Source organism: Impatiens glandulifera, chromosome 5 (genome assembly GCF_907164915.1).
Source record: "Impatiens glandulifera chromosome 5, dImpGla2.1, whole genome shotgun sequence".
NCBI classification, from domain to species: domain Eukaryota; kingdom Viridiplantae; phylum Streptophyta; class Magnoliopsida; order Ericales; family Balsaminaceae; genus Impatiens; species Impatiens glandulifera.
This window is the reverse complement of record NC_061866.1, coordinates 41,644,232-41,663,228: the sequence shown is the minus strand read 5'-3', so window position 1 is coordinate 41,663,228 and position 18,997 is coordinate 41,644,232. Positions and strand designations below refer to the sequence as shown.

Genomic DNA, 18,997 nt, shown 5'->3' with positions numbered 1-18,997 from the left:
ACTCATTATAAGTGTAGTTGGAAATTATATATATATATATATATATATATATATATATATATATATATATAAAATTATTTAGAAGAAGAAAAATATTTATATATATAAAGATTAAATTTATTTATGAGATAATATTTTTTTTATGATTAATGAGAATAATATATATATATATATGAAAAATAAAATATAAAATAAATTAATTAAATGGTGATGGGAGAGAAAATGAAGAAAAATATAATTAAGAAATAGTAGAGAGAATGAATGTGTAGTTGATATATATATATATATATATTATTTGTGTGAAAATATATATTTTATATGATTATTTAAAATATATATATAAATATAAAATTTATTTATGAGATAATATATATTTTTATATAATTAATAAGAAAAAAATATATTTATTATATATATATATATATATATATATATATATATATATATGAGATAAAATACAAAATAAATTAATTAAAAAGATAAAAAAAAATTATATATGATAATATAGAAAATAATAAAATATTTAAGAAAGAATCAATGTCATGATTGTGGTGATTGCGTGTATCACGACCTTAAATTTAAGCATTTATTATATATATAGATTTGAATAATGTTTTTATTGTAGATTTTTATTATATTTTCAATATCTCAATATTCACTTTGCTCTTAAACTTTGTTTTAATTTTTCTTATAATTTCCTTTAATTTATTTATATATTGTCATTGCAATGTCATCAGCTCACTTCATCTTCTAGTTTCCTTCTTCTTCTACATGGCCATGATCATGAAGCTTGAACAATCTAACATGGTTGTCATTGTGTTGTCAATGACATTCTTTTTCCTCCTAAATTTAGAACCTACAGGTTATTCAACTCTTCCATTCCAACCCGACTTTTAGTATTATATAAAGATTTATCAAATTTTTACTCGTTTTCAAATTTAATAGATCATGAACAAGTTATGATCTAAAGAAATCTTAAGTTCATTGGATTATTGAGTTATGAGCTCATACAATTGTTCTTTTGATGTTTTAATTTGAGATTTTTAATATTTTCTTTGGAACATTTGTCTTTTATGGGTTGTATATGTTGGTGGATCATCAATACTTGTGTTATAATCTATTTATATTTTTTCACATTACATTTGACTTTTGGAGTGGCGTAGATTTATGAAACAATAGTCATTTTTTTCTTAAAAAAAATTGCCTTTGAGTACTTTTGATTTATTTTAATTTTGTGGTTAAATTTGTGACAACTAATGCCACAAGTTTATTTGTAGTCTGCTTGTTTTACTCATGAGAAATGTGGTGTTCATGCTCATTGTGGACGAATTAAATTTATGTTTTTTAAATAATGTTTTATGTATGTTTGTTTCATATTTTCATGTATTTGAACGCAGTTGCAAAGGTTGGAGTTTGCTATGGAATGTTAGGCAATGATTTACCCACAAAACGAGATGTCGTTGCCCTATACCAAAAGAACGGTATCACGAGAATGAGAATTTACGATGCAAACCAAGAAGCACTCCAAGCACTTGGAGGGTCCAACATTGAGGTTACGGTTGGTGTACCCAACGAAGATCTTCAGAAGCTAGCTTCAAACCAATCCGAAGCCAACACTTGGGTCCAAAAGAATATCAAAAACTATCCCAACGTTAATTTTAAGTACATCGCGGTAGGCAATGAATTCCGATCACCATTCCTTCTCGAAGCCATGGACAACTTGCTTGACGCGATTTCCACCTTTGGGCTAAAAGACAAAGTTAAGGTCACAACCGCCATCGACACAACAATCCTTGGCGAGACGAATCCACCTTCCAAAGGCGCATTCAGGGCAGACACGTTCGGATTCATCGCCCCAATAGGAAAGTTCCTCGTTGCCAATGGATCTCCCTTGCTTGTCAATATGTATCCTTACAAAGCCTACATCGATTCCAAAGGAAATTTTTCGCTCGATTACGCTCTCTTCAAATCACCTGGAGTTGTCCTCAAGGACGGTGCTCTAGGATACCAAAACTTGTTCGATGCCATGATAGACACTTTTCATTGGGCGTTAGAAAAGGTTGGTGCTGGATCATTGGAAATTGTTGTGTCGGGGACTGGGTGGCCTACAAGCGGAGGGAATGCAACCACCCTTGAGAATCAAAAGAGTTATGTCCTTAACCTTATAGATCATGTGAAGGGTACTCAAGGAACACCCAAGAAGCCTGGAAAGTCCATAGAGACTTATATCTTTGCCATGTTTGATGAGAATCAAAAAACCCCTGTTTCTGAGAATTTTTGGGGTCTCTTTACTCCAAACAAACAAATTAAGTACCCTATTAATTTTGATTAAGAAAATTCCAATTGTATGATGTCAAGTTTTCGATAAAGAGAAAATTGGATTATCTTGTATTTACATTTGTTCTAGCTATTTATATGGTTTAAGAACTATTGATGCTTTCTCTAATATTAATATCATCATTTTATCTTTCACCTTTTTGTTTTATGAAAATTAGTCAAGTATTATTATCTAGATAGGTATCTTTGACTTGAATTTTATTCATGATAAATTAGAAGTTATATTATTAGTCTGACTAATATAATACCATTGACTAGTATAATACTGTTGTAAAGATAAATAAAAATTACATTTACAAAGTTGAAATAAATAATGTATACCTCTTTGTGGTTGTCATCGTCATCATTTTCATCGCCTTCATTATCCTTTTCGTCGTCAACATCCATGGTTTGAACATTATGGTGCTTCAATGGTTGAGATAGCATAGTGATCGTCTTCCTCCTTTTATTCATCGTTATTTTCATTATTCATAAAAAAAAATAACAAATTTGATAAAAGACATTCATTTAACTTTTTTCTCATCAGTATCGACCTCTTCCTTTTCGACTTTTTACTTTCATTTCTCGGTTAATCAACAATATCATTTCTTACCTAATAAATCTCTCATATTACCAATTTCGTGACCTCATTTCAGCAATCATCTCAATAGTACCAACATATTTTACCATAATTTATGGCAAACAAACCATCTCATCATATTACTAACATTTTTACCCACATTTCTTCGGTAAACCAACAAATTTATTCATATATTTAACGATCAATACGTTTTTTGTTCTATAATGAACAACTCGGTACTAATCTCGTGACCTCACTTCGAGTATTTTATACCTCAACCATCTCATATCATTATCGCGACTTATTTATCTTCACTTCAGCAAACAAAACACCAATCCAATTGACCTCTCATCTCGTGACCTCACTTTCACACTTCGGTCAACCAACCATCTCAGTCACACATTTAACCATCAATATTCTTTTTCTCAATGGACAAATCTCATTACTAATATTATGACCTCACACACTTTCACACGTCCTTTATCCCTCGCCAAACCAACCACCAAAATCTCAATTGACCTCTCCATCTCGTGACCTCACACTTTCAGACGCCTCTTATCCTTTGGCAAATCAACCACCAATTCCAATCGATCTATAATATTGTGATCTCACACTTCGGTCAATTAATATCTCATTCACATATATTTTTAATTATCAATCACAATCGACATCTAATCTCGTGATCTTATAATTCTTTATTACCGGTCTTTTATTCTTCAGCAAACTAACCACCAATCTTAATCATACCAGCCTTTTATCTTTTGGCAAACTAGCCACTAATTACATTGACCTCTTCTCTTGTGATCTCATACTTTCACATTCTTCAAATCCCTCGACAAACTACAAATCATAATTGATTTCTAATCTCGTGACCTTATAATCCTTTATTATCGATCTCTTATCTTTCGATAAACCAACCACCAATTTTAATTGACCTCTCATCTCGTGATTCTCAAATAAAATGTTATACAACCAATTTTCAAAAGTCAGGAATTTATAAAAATAGATACCGCTTTTAAAATGGGTACGGAGGATGAAGCGCAAAAACTCTTTCTCGAGAATCATCAAACTACGGACCAAACAAAATTTATTGAAAAATACGTTTGTATGCATGTATATTTTTATTGATTTTAAAACTAAAAAATAATTTGCGACTCTGCTTCAAATAAATAATATTTTTAATTAATTTAAATACATATTTCTAAAAGAAATATTTTTTAATTTGATTATGACATATTTAAAGATTATTTAAACTTGAATTCGAATTATTTATTTTTAAATTATTTTCAAAGATGACAGGATTTGTTTAAAATCTTTTAAAATAATATTTTATTTTAAAAATATTTTTGACACGCAAATTAATGTTAAAATTTCTCTCTCGAGATTTTTCGAGATAAGAATTTTTCGGGTTTACGATATCATTATTATTTATATTTTAATTATTATATTTACTAATTAATACAATTTATTTAAAATATAAAAAAATTAATTATAAATATAAAGTTTTATTTTATTTATTTATTTTAAATGTTATTATTTGGTTATAGCAAAATAAAGATATTTATATTATTAAAAAGTATAATAAAAAGTTATGGATGACTTTCTATTCTATTTAACTTTATTTCATCATCTCTACTTAAACTTACCTAATACATTTTAAGGAGAAATCTAACTAATTTTTTTTTGGTAAACGGGGTATGGGTATCTTATCTTTCGTTTCTTAATTTAAATATGTTATCTTCTATTTAATTCTATCAATATTTCACTGTTATGCATTTATTTAGGTATTGCCAAATTGTATATTTTTTATTTTTTATAAATTATAATATTAATTAGTATGGATATATAATTATTAGTATAAAAATAATTATATTGCTATTATTAATTATTACTATAACATTATATTATGTTATGTTATATATAATTAATTAAGAATATATTAATCAAATTTTATATATTCAACTAAAATCTCATCAATTATTTAAAAATAATAATTATGTATGAATATTAAGTTAAAATAAAATTATTAAAAAAAATAACAACAACAAAAATATAAAATAAAATACTAATATCAAACACAAATTGTAAAAACAACATACATATTATTTCTTATATTTAAAATAAAACAAAGCAACCGTATGATTCAAATACAAATAAACATTAGATCCAATATGAATATCTCACAATACTTCAGGTACCATTTTGATATGCTGACCTAACAAAATAATTTATAAGAATTTATTATTTTATTTTATTGATAAATCCAATATTATTAATTATTCTTATGAACACGGTGCCTTGTTGACCCGGAATTGAGAAAATTTGATCAAGATTGTTACAATGAAAAAGATATTAATAATAAAAAAAGAGCCAAATTACTATGTATTGCATTAATAATTAGGGGTTTATATCCGTTACATTTGGATAGATGTGATTAGAAATATTTATAAATAGATATAACAATTTTATTAAGAGTTTTGATTTTTCTCTCTCAAAAACTTTTATGTTTGTAATATCATTTCGAATTTGGGCATTGTAGGGCATAGAAATAGTGATAAACGGCTCCAAACAATCGGAAATTATTTAAATCAGTCTCAATTTATAATTGTTTAATTAAAAGACATTTAGGTTGGTCCAACAAACCAACCGTAGTCCTCCATGGTTAAGTATTAATTATTAATAATATATGTACACAGTTATTTGATTTTTGTGATATTTTTATTTTTACATATTAATAATATATGTACACAGTTATTTGATTTTTGTGATATTTTTATTTTTACATTTTACTTAGGTTTTAATTTTTTTTTTGAATATTTAACTTTTGTGATTAACAGAGTACAATAAGATTTTTGATGGAGTTAATTATATTGTTCAATAAATAAAACTATTGCGTTAGGATAAAATTATTGTGACTCGTCCCTAATGAGATCCATATGAGTAGGGTTTTTCAATTAGGTAAACTCAACTCATATTACCCCACTCATATTCAACCCAAATTAAATTTGGTCAATCTAATATTTAATTCTTATTAATTAGTAATGTGAGTTGGGGAACCCAAACTAAATTTTCGTTTGTAAATATTTATTACGTTTGTTACTCGTTTAATATTTAACACGTTTTTGTCTCAATTAACACATTTTGATCCGTTTAACAATTATTTAATTTATTTTTATTAATTTAATATGTTTTTATTCAACGCGTTTTGAACTCGTTTAACTAATATTGATTTGTTTGACTTGTTTAGACTCGCTTAATATCTTTTTTGTTTTAACAAGTATCTAACTCGTTTTAATTCATTTCACACGTTTTTGACACATATAACAAGTTTTTGCACACTTAACACGTTTTTGCACATTTAACCCTTTTTTAATATTTTTCACACGTTTAACATGTTTTTGGTACGTTTAACACATTTTGATCCGTTTAACACTTTGTGACACATTTAACATTTTCGATCCGTTTAATTTGTTTTTTGCTCCGTCTAATATGTCTTTGACATTATTATACGCTTTTTTTTTATCTGTTTAACATAATTTTGATTTGTTTGAAATTATGTTGATATTTTAATTACTAAATTAGTTAAAGAAATAATACGTGGGATTAATATAGATTATTTAAATAATATTTAAATATTCCTACTAAATAAAGTATTGAATAACGTAAACTCTATTCATTTTCAAAAACAAATTAATTCTTAAAGAATTTTAGAATAATAGGGATATATTAGTTCGTAAGACTAAACTATAATTAATAAATTTATTGTTAATAAGTTTTAAAAATATTAATTATTTTTCATTTAACTGTAATGAAGATCACGTAGTAAAAATTAAGAAAATATATTAGAGTTAGAAAATGGTTAGTTCATATAAGATTGATAAAAAAAAATTAAATTAAATTTATTTAATTTGGGTAATCCTAACTCAACCCAAATTAAACCTAACACATACTCACTTAACCCATATTCAACTAACCCAAATTAACTTACCCAAATTAATATTTTGAATTGGGTTAGGGTTATAATTTGGGTCAACCTAAGATATACTCACCCCTACGTACAATCATCACTTCGTCAGCCCGACTTAGAATTTAGAAAATATGTTGTATGTTGTTTCCTCCTCCATTCAACTAATTCTCGTAATTCAGGACCACAATGTAAACCTTAATTTACACTAAAGTTTCGTACCTCTATTATATTAGTGGTTGCAGTTCAGTCCTGGTGTAAGTCCAACAAGTTAGGATAATTAATTTTTTTAACATAAAAGTTTGTAGCATATTAATTTACGATGAAAAATAAGAAATTTATTTTGTTATAGATTTATTCTCACCAAAAACATATTTTTTAACAATTGTTTTTAACAAAAGTTAGGAACAAATTTTTTTTTTTACGTTTTTCTACATGATGCTGAGATAGCCCAATTCTCCCAATAAAGCATTGTCTAGTTGTATAGTCTAGTTTGTTGATCCAATACAATGGTGAAGTCAAAATGAAAAATATTGTATTGCTTCTTCAAAAATAAAGATTATTAGTTTTTAGTGTTATGTTTTTTCTTCAAAAGAGTTGTTATTCATGAATACAACATTTTTTTTTTAAATGGAGTATAGACAACCCCAAATTGCCGGCTAATTAATAAATATATTGTTGTGTTGGTTACAATTACTTATAAGCTATGAGCCTATAATTGTTAGCTATTTATTTGTTTACAAATCTTCAATTAATTAATTGTTACTATAATTAGCATTTTCCGCCCTCCAACTTCCATGGTATATTCTCACCCTAGTTTATTATTCCATGGTATATTCTTACTCTTATTCCATTTATTTTCCCATTGACAGTTTTCAAAATGAATTTAATATAAACAAAAAAACGCGTTTAGAGTTTAATCTTAAGATTAGGATATCTTGTATGTTTTGGACAGATCATAATATTAGACTTTCCTAGAAATTAACTTGTAGATTAATTCAATATTTAATTTGTAGAGATAGATTTAATTAGGACCCGAATGTTATGTTTTTTTAAGGGTCAGCGAATGTGACGGCCGAGAAATTATAAATATTTTAAATAGAAATAAACTCATATAATTACTGCGAAAACACTCACAATGCAAGTTTGTTTGATTTTTTTGTCTACAAAAAAAATTGGTTAAACTTAGCCATTAATTATCAAAAACAATTAAATGTATAGTGAAATATACATTAATTATCTTATAAATTTTATAAAAAGTCATCATCATAAAGCTCAAGTAATTTTAAGGAAATCGCCAACGAAGTTGAAACAAAAACAAAGCCACAAATACTTCTGCAGGAGAGAAATAAAAAAAAAATCATACTAAAAAAAAGCATATTAAAAAATTAAAAAATGGTCATGTTCGGAAAAATGGCTTTGTTACATTGAAAAAAATTCATTAAGAATGGCCATGTTCGAGAAAATTGTCATGTTCGAAAAAATCCATAAAAAAGTCTCGATCATAGCCATGTTTGAAAAATTGGTCATGTTCGGAAAATTGCCTTGTTATGTTAAAAAAATTCATAAAAAAGCCTTGAACATGGTCATTTATTTTTAATTTATTATTTTTGTAAACATAAAATATTTTTTTTTATTCACAATTATCATATCCACTTTAAATTATCGTATCCACTTTAAATTCGTGATCTTAGGTTATATTTTTGTTATTTAAATCATTTCTCAAAATATATTTTTTTAATAATATACTTTAGAATCCCATATTAATTTGATCCAATACATACAGTTTCAAAGCTAAGATGATTTAGATTCTATAAGTTCAAAATGGGGTTTCACTGAATTAAATTTACAAGAGCCATAGGTCCTAATTTTAGTTTTGACCCGAAGTTTAGCCAAGGTTGTTCGGTAGATGTTATTTAAATAATTTAGAGAGGAAAAAAATACAATAGAATGTGTTTTTGGTAAAAATGAAAACTTAAAAGATATTTATATATTTATAAATAAAATTAATAATTTAAAATATATATTATTTTAATATTTTAATTAATAAATATATTAATTTAATAAAAAAGAGTTAGAGTGAAATATTTTTTATTTTTTTGAATAATTCAAAATCGAATGCCCAAGGATTTAGGTTAGATTAGTGAAATTAGTGAAATTCTAATTTCATTTTTTTGTATAAGTATTAGTATTAAATTACAATTTAATTTTTATATTTAAAAAAATTATATAATTGTAATTCAAATTTCAGTCATATTTTTATATTTAAAAAAGAATATAAAAAAAATATTGGCTCAAAATGTTAAATTCATAAATTAATTCGATATTTTAATTTACTAAATTCAAAAAATAAAATATTATTTTGACATGTTAATTTTCTTAAATTAAAAATATATATTATTTTAAAATGTTAATTTACTAAATTAATCTTAAAATAATGTGAGGTAGTTAATAAAATAATAAAATACTTTGTTTGAAAAATATATAAAATATAATATAATTAAATATTATAAAATTACAACTATATTGGAATCTATTTCTACCAAATCTAATAAAATAATAAAATATTTTGTTTAAAAAATATATAAAATATAATATAATTAAAAATTATAAAATTACAACTTAAGGAATCTATTTCTACCAAATTTTAAAATGATTTCAATTCTTAAATCAGTAAAGTATGCATTCCTAATATTATTTGGCATGATTTGAGGAAATGGTTTTTTTTATTTTATATGGGTTTATCTTCAAAATTAATTTTTAAAATTTGAAGACTAATTTACCCTTTTGACTTAAAGAATATAGTGCATAGTTGTTAATAGCGTATAGCGCTAAATAGCGCCAAAGCTTCTCATGGCTATAGCGTAAAGCGAATAGCGTAGCGAGGGCTATTTGAAAATAAAACGCTAAAACATATAAATATCAAAAATAAAAAACATCACAAAATTAAAATTTTAAAACATAAAAACCATTAATTCTTAAACTACAAAAAGTTCAAAACATAATCTAAAATTCATTATCATCATTTTCTTCATCAAGATCATCTTTTTCATTTGAAATTGCATAGAAAATATTTGACTGTAAAAGATGGCTGTAGAAGATAAAACGGCTAGAGAATAGGAAAAAAGAGAATAGAAAGAGAAGAATTGGAAAAGAAAAGAAGAGAAAGAGAAGAATAAAACGGCTAAAGAATAGGAAAAAAGAGAATAGAAAGAGAAGAATTGGAAAAGAAAAGAAGAGAAAGAGAAGAATTTAAAAAGTCTTAAGAGAAAAAAGAGAGAATAAAATAAAATAATAAGAGAAAAAAGAGAGAATAAAATAAAATAAAATAACCGTGAGAAGACAAAGAGTCATAAAAAAATAAGGAAAAAATAATAAAATAAGGAAATAAAATAAGATAATTTGGGAAATTTGAAAAAATCAAATAAATAATATATATATATTTTTTTTTTTAAAAAAGCACGCTATAAGGGGCTATAGCTATTGGCGCTATAGCTAGAAAGGCGGCGCTATTTGAAAGTGTGTAGCCTATAGCGCCTTATAGCTACAAGGGGGCGCTACGCTACGCTATTCGCTATAACTAGCGGGCGCTATTGACAACTATGATATAGTGTAAGAGAGAGAATGATGGTTTAGAGAAAGGATAAAATTATAGGGTAGTTTTAATATTTAAATGATAAAATTATTTAATTTAATGGTTGATAAGATGTTTAAGTTTTGAGATAAAAATTGGGTTTTATCCAAAAAAAAACTTTTTCATCAAATAAGTTCATAGTGTCAACAAAGAATATTATCTATTGTAAATTTATTTATTTATTTTAAACCTTTTTAAGTGAATTTTTTTTTTTTTGTATAAATGTCTTAAGTATACTTGATATATACTAAATATGAGTTGCCTTGTTAAAAAGAATAGTTAATTATAGTTTAATTCAAAATAAATAAATAAAATAGTTTTAAAAGACTTGAATTAACTATATTTTGTCAATAATGGACTATGACTTATATAACTAATATAAACAACCCTTCTTTGATTAAATTATTACTTATTTAATCAAAAAATAATTCAATTTATATACAAATAAAATTAATTAATTTAGTAACAGTTATAATTTAATAAATGTATATCCTAACTTGTAAAACGACAGACCAAAAAAGACACACACATCTGCACTTAAATACATCTCAAACCTTCACTCCATATCTCAAGTCTCAAAACATTTTCATTTCTCTCTCTTTCCATAGCCAGCAGCTGAAGAAGCAGGGGTTGATTCTCACTTCTTCCATTCTAAAGCTAAGGTATTCATTCTTTATCATAAGAAACTAGTCTTTTCTCTTTTAATTCTTTAAAAAAAAAATCAACTCATAAATCTTATCATCTCACCCAACCCGATTGACAAGTGAAAGTGAAAGAGTTGACCTAAGAGATAAAAAATCGTAAATTGAGAAGCACGGATAACCCTGTTTGGTTTGGTTCTAAATAATTAAAAATAAAATATTTGTATATAACTTAGGAAAAAAAATAAAAATTATAATAATAATTTAGTACTCACTAAACTTAGCAGGTTGGGTATTTTTTTTCTTATTTTGTAAATGTCATTGTCTTTCATATATTAAAATAAGTAATCAACCTCTTCTAGAAAGAAATTAATAATAATAAATCAAGAATGATCACCCATATTTGGAGGAGAATTAAGAAAATTTTGGCCTGCCTTTTGTCCTAATCTGCATGTAATTATCAACCTAATCTCTTGTATTTGCCGCTTTAACACATCTCCAACTGCCTTTCTTGCCTTAATTTTCTTTGGGTATTTCATATATTCTCATTTCTCTGGACCCATAATCTTTGAGTTCAGAGGAGACCCCAGAGAGAAGAATATTCATCATGGCTAAAGAACAGTTGCAAGTTCTCAATGCACTAGATTTGGCGAAAACACAATTGTACCACTTCACGGCAATTGTGATCGCGGGAATGGGTTTTTTCACAGATGCCTACGATTTGTTTTGCATTTCCCTAGTCACTAAGTTGCTAGGCCGTCTCTATTACCATCACGAGAACGATCAGAAACCCGGAACTCTTCCTCCTAATGTCTCCGCTGCTGTCAATGGAGTTGCGTTCTGTGGTACCCTAGCCGGACAGCTCTTCTTCGGTTGGCTAGGTGATAAAATGGGAAGGAAAAGAGTTTACGGTCTTACTTTAATGCTTATGGTCGTTTGCTCGATTGCCTCCGGTTTGTCTTTCGGTCATAGCGCGAAAGGAGTCATGACAACGCTCTGTTTCTTCCGGTTCTGGCTCGGATTCGGTATTGGAGGAGATTACCCGTTATCCGCCACGATTATGTCCGAGTACGCCAATAAAAAGACGCGTGGGGCTTTCATTGCAGCCGTTTTCGCTATGCAAGGTTTCGGGATTTTGGCTGGTGGAGCGGTTGCTTGCATTGTTTCGGCTGCGTTTAAGGGAGCGTTTCCTGCCCCGTCTTATTTGGATAATCCGGAAGCTTCTGTTGTTCCTCAGGCTGATTATGTTTGGCGGATAATTCTCGTGTTTGGTGCGATACCGGCTGCGGTTACCTATTATTGGCGTATGAAGATGCCTGAAACTGCTCGTTACACGGCTTTGGTCGCCAAGAATGCGAAACAAGCTGCGGCCGATATGTCGAAGGTTTTGAACGTCGAACTTGTTGAGGACCCGGAGAAAATGTTGAGATTAACGCGCGAGAGTAAGAATTCTTTTGGGTTGTTCTCTAGGGAGTTTCTCCGTCGCCACGGTCTTCACTTGCTCGGGACGAGCACCACATGGTTCTTGCTTGACATCGCGTTCTACAGCCAAAACTTATTCCAGAAGGATATCTTCAGCGCGATCGGATGGATTCCCGACGCGAGAACAATGAACGCAATCGAAGAGGTTTTCCATATCGCCAAGGCTCAAACCCTCATCGCTCTCTGCAGCACGGTTCCCGGTTATTGGTTCACCGTGGCGTTAATAGATAGAATAGGGAGGTTCGCGATTCAACTGATGGGATTTTTCTTCATGACAGTTTTCATGTTCGCTTTAGCCATTCCTTACAAGCATTGGACACATAAGGACAATCACATAGGATTTGTGGTCATGTATTCTTTAACGTTCTTCTTCGCCAATTTCGGGCCTAACGCAACCACATTCGTCGTGCCAGCCGAGATATTCCCGGCCAGGTTGAGGTCAACTTGCCATGGAATATCTGCGGCTTCAGGGAAGGCAGGGGCTATTATCGGCGCTTTTGGGTTCTTGTACGCTGCTCAAAACCAGGACCCTAACCAGACGGATAAAGGGTACCCTCCGGGCATCGGAGTGAAGAATGCCCTTCTTATTCTCGGAGGAGTCAACTTGCTTGGATTTTTGTTTACCTTCTTGGTCCCGGAAACAAAAGGAAAGTCCTTGGAGGAGGTGGCTCAAGAGAACGAAGGCGAAGATGACGAAAACGAGACTAATGTTGGTAACGAAAACAAGACTGTTCCAGTTTAGGCAAAGTGGTTGAGAGGTTTCAATGTTGTTGTATTGTTATTTTGTGATGATCTAATGTTTAGTAGCTCTCCTTGTGGTTGTATTCTAATGTTTATGTTTTACTGAAAGTGGGATGAAAAATAAAGTATAATTTATAGACAAGCAAAAGACAAGAGGAAAACATGAAATCAAATATTTGCTTATTATTATTATTAATAGCTAAAATTTAAAGCAAGTGAAACTGGAAACAGGTTCTACTAATATCAAAACCCTTAAAGACTATAAATCTCATGAAACAAGTTCATAATACTTGTAGTCACAGCTTCTAAAAAGGCTAACTATATATATATATATATAAAGGTAGAATCTACATTTCTTAGTCTTAAATCTTAACCTTCCATATGCCTCTATATACTTGTTCATTATATGAACTTTATTCTTATTTATGTACTACTTCTCAAGTTACAAAACCCATGTTTATTCCTTATCAGCCAGCCATGGATGTCCTGCATCATTAATATTAGTAATTAGAATCTCTCCTTTCACCAAAGAACTATTCTTTTAATTCCACATCTAAACTAAATTATCCCTTTAGATGTCAGTAATTCAGACTTCAGTTGTATACTACTCAAATGAAATTGAGGTTGTATCATAATCTCAACTTTTTGTACAAATTAAGAAGATTGAGTCTTTAAACAAATGTTAAGTAACTAAAACAGGGGACTAAATGCCTTGACTATAAGAATTTCTTATGGTTGAATTGATTATAAATGTTGGACCCGAAAACACGACCGTGAACACGAAAAAATCATGTTATAGTTATATATTTTTTTGTTCGGGTCAAAATCAGGTCGACATAAATCATGTTTAACCTGTCGACATGTTTAACCTGATTAATAAACATATCAAAATCGGGTCAACCTAAAATGACTCAAAGGAAATCCGATATTTCTTTTGTTGAGTTTTGTGTTATTCTCTCCTATTAACTCGGTCATTTTCTTTTGTAAAATTTTTTATAAGCGAATTTGTGATTTGGTTTCATTTTTGTTTAACGCTGATGTTATTTATTTTTGAAACATAGAGATATGACTTAATTACATCGGGCAGATTTTGTTTGAGTCGAGATAAGTAAATCAGGTTAAACGGGTTAGTTTCGGATTAGATTAGTATTGTTCATCCCCAAACCTGAACCCCAACCTGAACCCCAACCTGAACCCCAACCTGAACCCGTAAATACCAAACTGTCACCCCTATTTGAAGATACTAACTATGGATCTATTTAATTTTTTAATTTTTTTCTGTTATCATCCATATATAATACAATAATCAGTTATTTATTAGTAGATTTTCTAGCTAAAAAAATAAATAAATCAATTTAGTTTTGAATTTCAGCCATGAATTTCTGAAACGGTTAACAAAATACACAAAACAAAGTCAATGAGAATACTTACTGAGAACTTGTTCAGCAGAGAATCTTCTAGAGACGTCTTTACAGAGCATTTTCCGGAGTAGATCTTTCGCAGCCGGCGATACGGAATGAAAAAGTCTAGCCGGAAACCTAAGATTACCTCGTAATACAGCCTCAAATATCTCCGACGGAGAATCGCCGTAGAAAGGAGGAACTCCAGTAAGCAATATATACAAAATCACACCAGCGCTCCACACATCAACTTTCTCACAGTAATTTCTCCCCAATAACACCTCCGGTGCAACATAATAAGGAGTTCCAACAATTCCAGACATAATCTCACCTTCTCTAAAACAAACAGCCGATCCAAAATCCGCAAGTTTCAGCCTCTCACGTTCATCAAACAATATATTATCCGGCTTTATATCGCGATGCGCAATGCCTCTTCTATGACAATGTGCGATTGCATCCATAAGTGGAAACATCACAATCGCCGCTTCATCTTCCGATAAAACACGTTCCTCAACTCGTTGGAAAAGATCGCCGGAGTTACAGAGCTCGATAACGATGTGTAGATATGAATCGTCCTCGTAAACGTCAAATATACGAACGATATTAGGATTTGGATAGAGAATTTGCATTACCTTAACCTCATTGTAAAGGCATTGCCGATCAATCGAGTCACCGGAGACTAGACTCTTATCGATAGATTTGACAGCGAAAACCTCGCCGGAAACCGCCGAATAGCACCGTGAAACGACGCCGAATCGACCACGTCCGATCTCGTTACAAACTCTGTAATCTCTGTTCAATGCGTCGGTCATCACTCTCTTAATTTCTCTCTCTCTCTCTCTCACTAGAAATGAAGTTTTCAATAATCTTGAGGTTCTTAATAAGAAAAAATGGTGAAGGATATTCCTCCGTAAGATTCTCTGATGATCAAACGGTAAAGAATCTGCCACGTAGAGTAGAGGAAATTACGATTATTGCCATTTTGAAATTCCGTACAAGAAGGGGGAGAACATTTCGTATCAAAAAGTATTTGCCCTGGGGTATTGATTAAAATTACAAAGAGTACCACTGTTTGTTTGTTGTAGGGTTAGTTGGTTACTTCTTGTTATTAATGTGGGGCCTACGTACGTATTATAGTGGATGATGCGGATCCCATTAAATGTTTATTTATTAAGAATCGATTTGGGCCCACAATATATTATATTAACCCTTTGAAAACTTGGAAAGACATTCATTGAAGAAATGTGGCGATATGGATATTAAATAGGTACAATTTTTTAGGAATAATATCCTTAAAAAATTATTTACTTCCTTCTTAATCCAGTAAGAATTTTTAAGTTATTTTTTCTGAAAATTTATTCATCATAACTAGTAAATATAAAGGGAAATATTTCTTATTTTAGTGTCTAAAAATCTTCTAAAAAAATGTCGAAGTCATTTTGTTTTTTATTTTTTAAATTTGAGCTAGTATTGTATTTTTAAGGTTTTTTTTTTTAATTTATTTGAGTTGGTGTTGTATTTTAAGTTATTTTATTCTTAATTCTTTTGATGATTTTTTTTTAGCAGTAGGATGTTTTGTTTTATCATTTAGCATTTAGATTTTAGTTAGTTTTGTATTTTTAAGTTAATTTTTAAAAAATTATTTGAGTTGGTATTGTATTTTCAAATTATTATTACAATTTTAAGTCATTTTGTTATTAACTCTTTTGATGATTTTTTTTTTAGCATAATAGGTGTCTCGTTTTCTTTTTTAACATTTATAATTGAGTTAGAGCTGTATTTTTAAGTTAATTTTTTTTAATTGTATTCATCCTAATTAGTTAATATAAGTGAAAATAGATTCTTATTTTACTCTATAAAAATCTTTTAAAACATGGTAAAAGACATTTTATTCTTAACTCTTTTGATGGATTTTTTTTTTTTTTAACATAGTGGGTTTTTTATTTTCTTTTGATGAGTGATAAAGAGAAAATTCGAGAAGGGGAATGATTGTGTCACTACATTACTAGCTGAAAAAAAGATAAAATGTGATAGAGAGAAAAGAGAGAAAAAATATTATTTTTTTAACGGCGCCATGTAATTCCCTCTCAAATTTCCTATTCCAAATTTCCTCCCGAATCATTATCTTTTTCATTTTAACTATTTAGATTGGAGTTGGTATTGTATTTTATTTAATACGCTTATTTTATTTAATGAAATCAAAATTTTCGTCCTGAATTATTATACTAAATAATCTCAACTTTTGATGAGTAGCTTGTACCCGTCAAATATCTTGGCGATGCATTCTCAAGTCCGTGTATAAACTTTCTTAACAACAAATGAAATATAGTTGTCAGATTTGGAGTTGTTTCTTTTAATCAATCAAGAGATTTTTAAAATGATATTTCATTTGGAGGCCCTCTTATATGATTTCTTTATTTGAATTGTACGGATTTCTCATTATTTTGATCATATATGTAGATGGTTAATTATCACATGAAAAAAAATTCTCGACGTTACTTACCAACCCACGGACAAGGATAAATTTCATTGTTACTTATAATTTTTGTAGGAATTTTCCGACACCGCATTATTTGTTTATTCGGCTTACTTTATTTATTTACTCATCGATATGGAACTCAAATAAATTCGTATTTGAAGTGACCCTAAAAAATTTCAAAATTGTTGGATCCTCTTCATTAAAATTTTGATTTTTATAAAATTTTCATATTATTTAATATCTAGATTCTAATTTAATTATTTTGATTATTTAGATGTTATGGTGTATTAATAACAAATTAGTATTTAATATGTAACTCCTTATTTGAATTAATGAAATTTTTTATTTTTTAAAAGAAATTAATTTCATTAATTCAAATAAGAAGTTACATATCGAAAATTAAATTGTAGAATAATATCAACAAAATCAAAACAACTAAATAAAAATCTAGGTGTTAAATAATATGACATATTTGAAACAATTAAAATTCTAATAATAAAGATAGAACAATCTTGTAATTTTTTGAGGGTGACTCCAAAAATCTGTAACGACGAGTGATGAAGTAGAGTAAACTACCGAACAAACCAATCAAACAGTGTCGGAAGAGCCTCTACAAAATATTTTGAGCGTCATTGAATTTTGTCATCGACCGAGAATTGGTAAATAACCAAAAAAGGTCATGCCAAGTGATAACTGTCAACCTACATATATTATAAAAAGTGAGAAATTTGTAAAAATAATGAGAGAATACTTAAGAGGGCCTCTTATTGAAAGAACTTATTTGGTGACTTTTATTGGAAAAATAATAATAAAAGCTCTAGATCCGGTAACTTCGTCTCTTTTGTTACTAAAAAGGGGGACGAACACAAACTCAAGAAAACATCACTGACATAATCGGAGTATATGAGCAATAAACAATCCACCGAAAATTCAGAGAATTATTCGGATCACAAAAATCCGAGATAAAAAATTTGATCCGACTAAATAAGATGTCGCATTGAACAAAATATAATACAAATTCAAATTTGAGTGAAGAGAAAAAATATGACACCCTCCGATTCTAAACATGACAACTTCTCTCAAACTTCTTCCTAAATAGAGAAAATACAACCATTTAAAAAAAAAGTAATTTGTATATATATTGAGATCTTTAATATGATCACAATATTTTTTAATTTTGTTATATTTATCTGTAAAATAAACTTTAATTTAAAAACATATATACTTAAAAACTCACTAACTAATAAGATTGAAAATACTATTAAAAAAGATTAAGCCTAATAAAATAACTCTTTTAATATAGGGTCGAACATTGATACTCAAGAATCTCTCATTCTTCAACTCCACACTTTCATTTAATATTAAATATCTTTATATTGATTTTAATTTGGATTTGTTGATACTAGTCATGTAGGACATCCAAAATAGAATAAAAAAAGTTGTACATCTTCTACATTCATCTAACTTAGTGGATAAGCATTTAGCAAGTGATTAATGTTAGTGGGGTATAATTTTGACATCATTATTTTATTTTATTTTCCAAAAAAAATTTAAATATTCATTTTTATATTAAAATAAATGTTAAATGGCAGTTGTGATTGCTAAAGAATACAAATGAAGAGAAGAGTCATTTTTCTTTCTTTCTTTAGAAAGGAGTCCCCAACAAAAGTAATTTCTCAATCAAGTACAAAACTGTTTATTATATAGTAATGTTTACAAGGACCACAACTTTTATATTTTGATTTTTACGTAAACTTATT

The 18,997-nt window shown here is 28.6% G+C and overlaps 3 protein-coding genes across 3 annotated transcripts; 2 read left to right on the top strand and 1 right to left on the bottom strand.

Annotated features, from left to right (window-relative positions):
• Window positions 1–1,381: 1,381 nt before the first annotated feature.
• On the top strand, window positions 1,382–2,334 carry LOC124939373 (glucan endo-1,3-beta-glucosidase, basic isoform-like). Its single transcript, XM_047479853.1, has one exon. It carries the CDS (start codon window positions 1,382–1,384, stop codon window positions 2,330–2,332), a length of 951 nt encoding a protein of 316 aa, XP_047335809.1. The 3' UTR covers window positions 2,333–2,334.
• Window positions 2,335–11,742: 9,408 nt separating this feature from the next.
• Window positions 11,743–13,479, top strand: LOC124940112 (low affinity inorganic phosphate transporter 1-like). Its single transcript, XM_047480597.1, has one exon. It carries the CDS (start codon window positions 11,743–11,745, stop codon window positions 13,357–13,359), a length of 1,617 nt encoding a protein of 538 aa, XP_047336553.1. The 3' UTR covers window positions 13,360–13,479.
• A 77-nt stretch (window positions 13,480–13,556) lies between these two features.
• Window positions 13,557–15,592, bottom strand: LOC124940113 (phosphoenolpyruvate carboxylase kinase 1-like). The gene is made up of 2 exons (XM_047480598.1): window positions 14,790–15,592; window positions 13,557–13,844 (listed from the first exon to the last, which is right to left on the bottom strand). Exons 1-2 carry the CDS (start codon window positions 15,568–15,570, stop codon window positions 13,816–13,818), a joined length of 810 nt encoding a protein of 269 aa, XP_047336554.1. The 5' UTR covers window positions 15,571–15,592; the 3' UTR covers window positions 13,557–13,815.
• Window positions 15,593–18,997: the final 3,405 nt, after the last annotated feature.

Coding starts and splice junctions, on each gene's coding strand:
- LOC124940112 (XM_047480597.1), top strand. CDS start 11,743: ATGGCTAAAGAACAGTTGCAAGTTCTCAATGCACTAGATTTGGCGAAA.
- LOC124940113 (XM_047480598.1), bottom strand. CDS start 15,570: ATGACCGACGCATTGAACAGAGATTACAGAGTTTGTAACGAGATCGGA. Junction 13,845..14,789: donor CTCTGCTGAACAAGTTCTCA/GTAAGTATTCTC, acceptor TTAATGATGCAG/GACATCCATGGCTGGCTGAT.
- LOC124939373 (XM_047479853.1), top strand. CDS start 1,382: ATGTATTTGAACGCAGTTGCAAAGGTTGGAGTTTGCTATGGAATGTTA.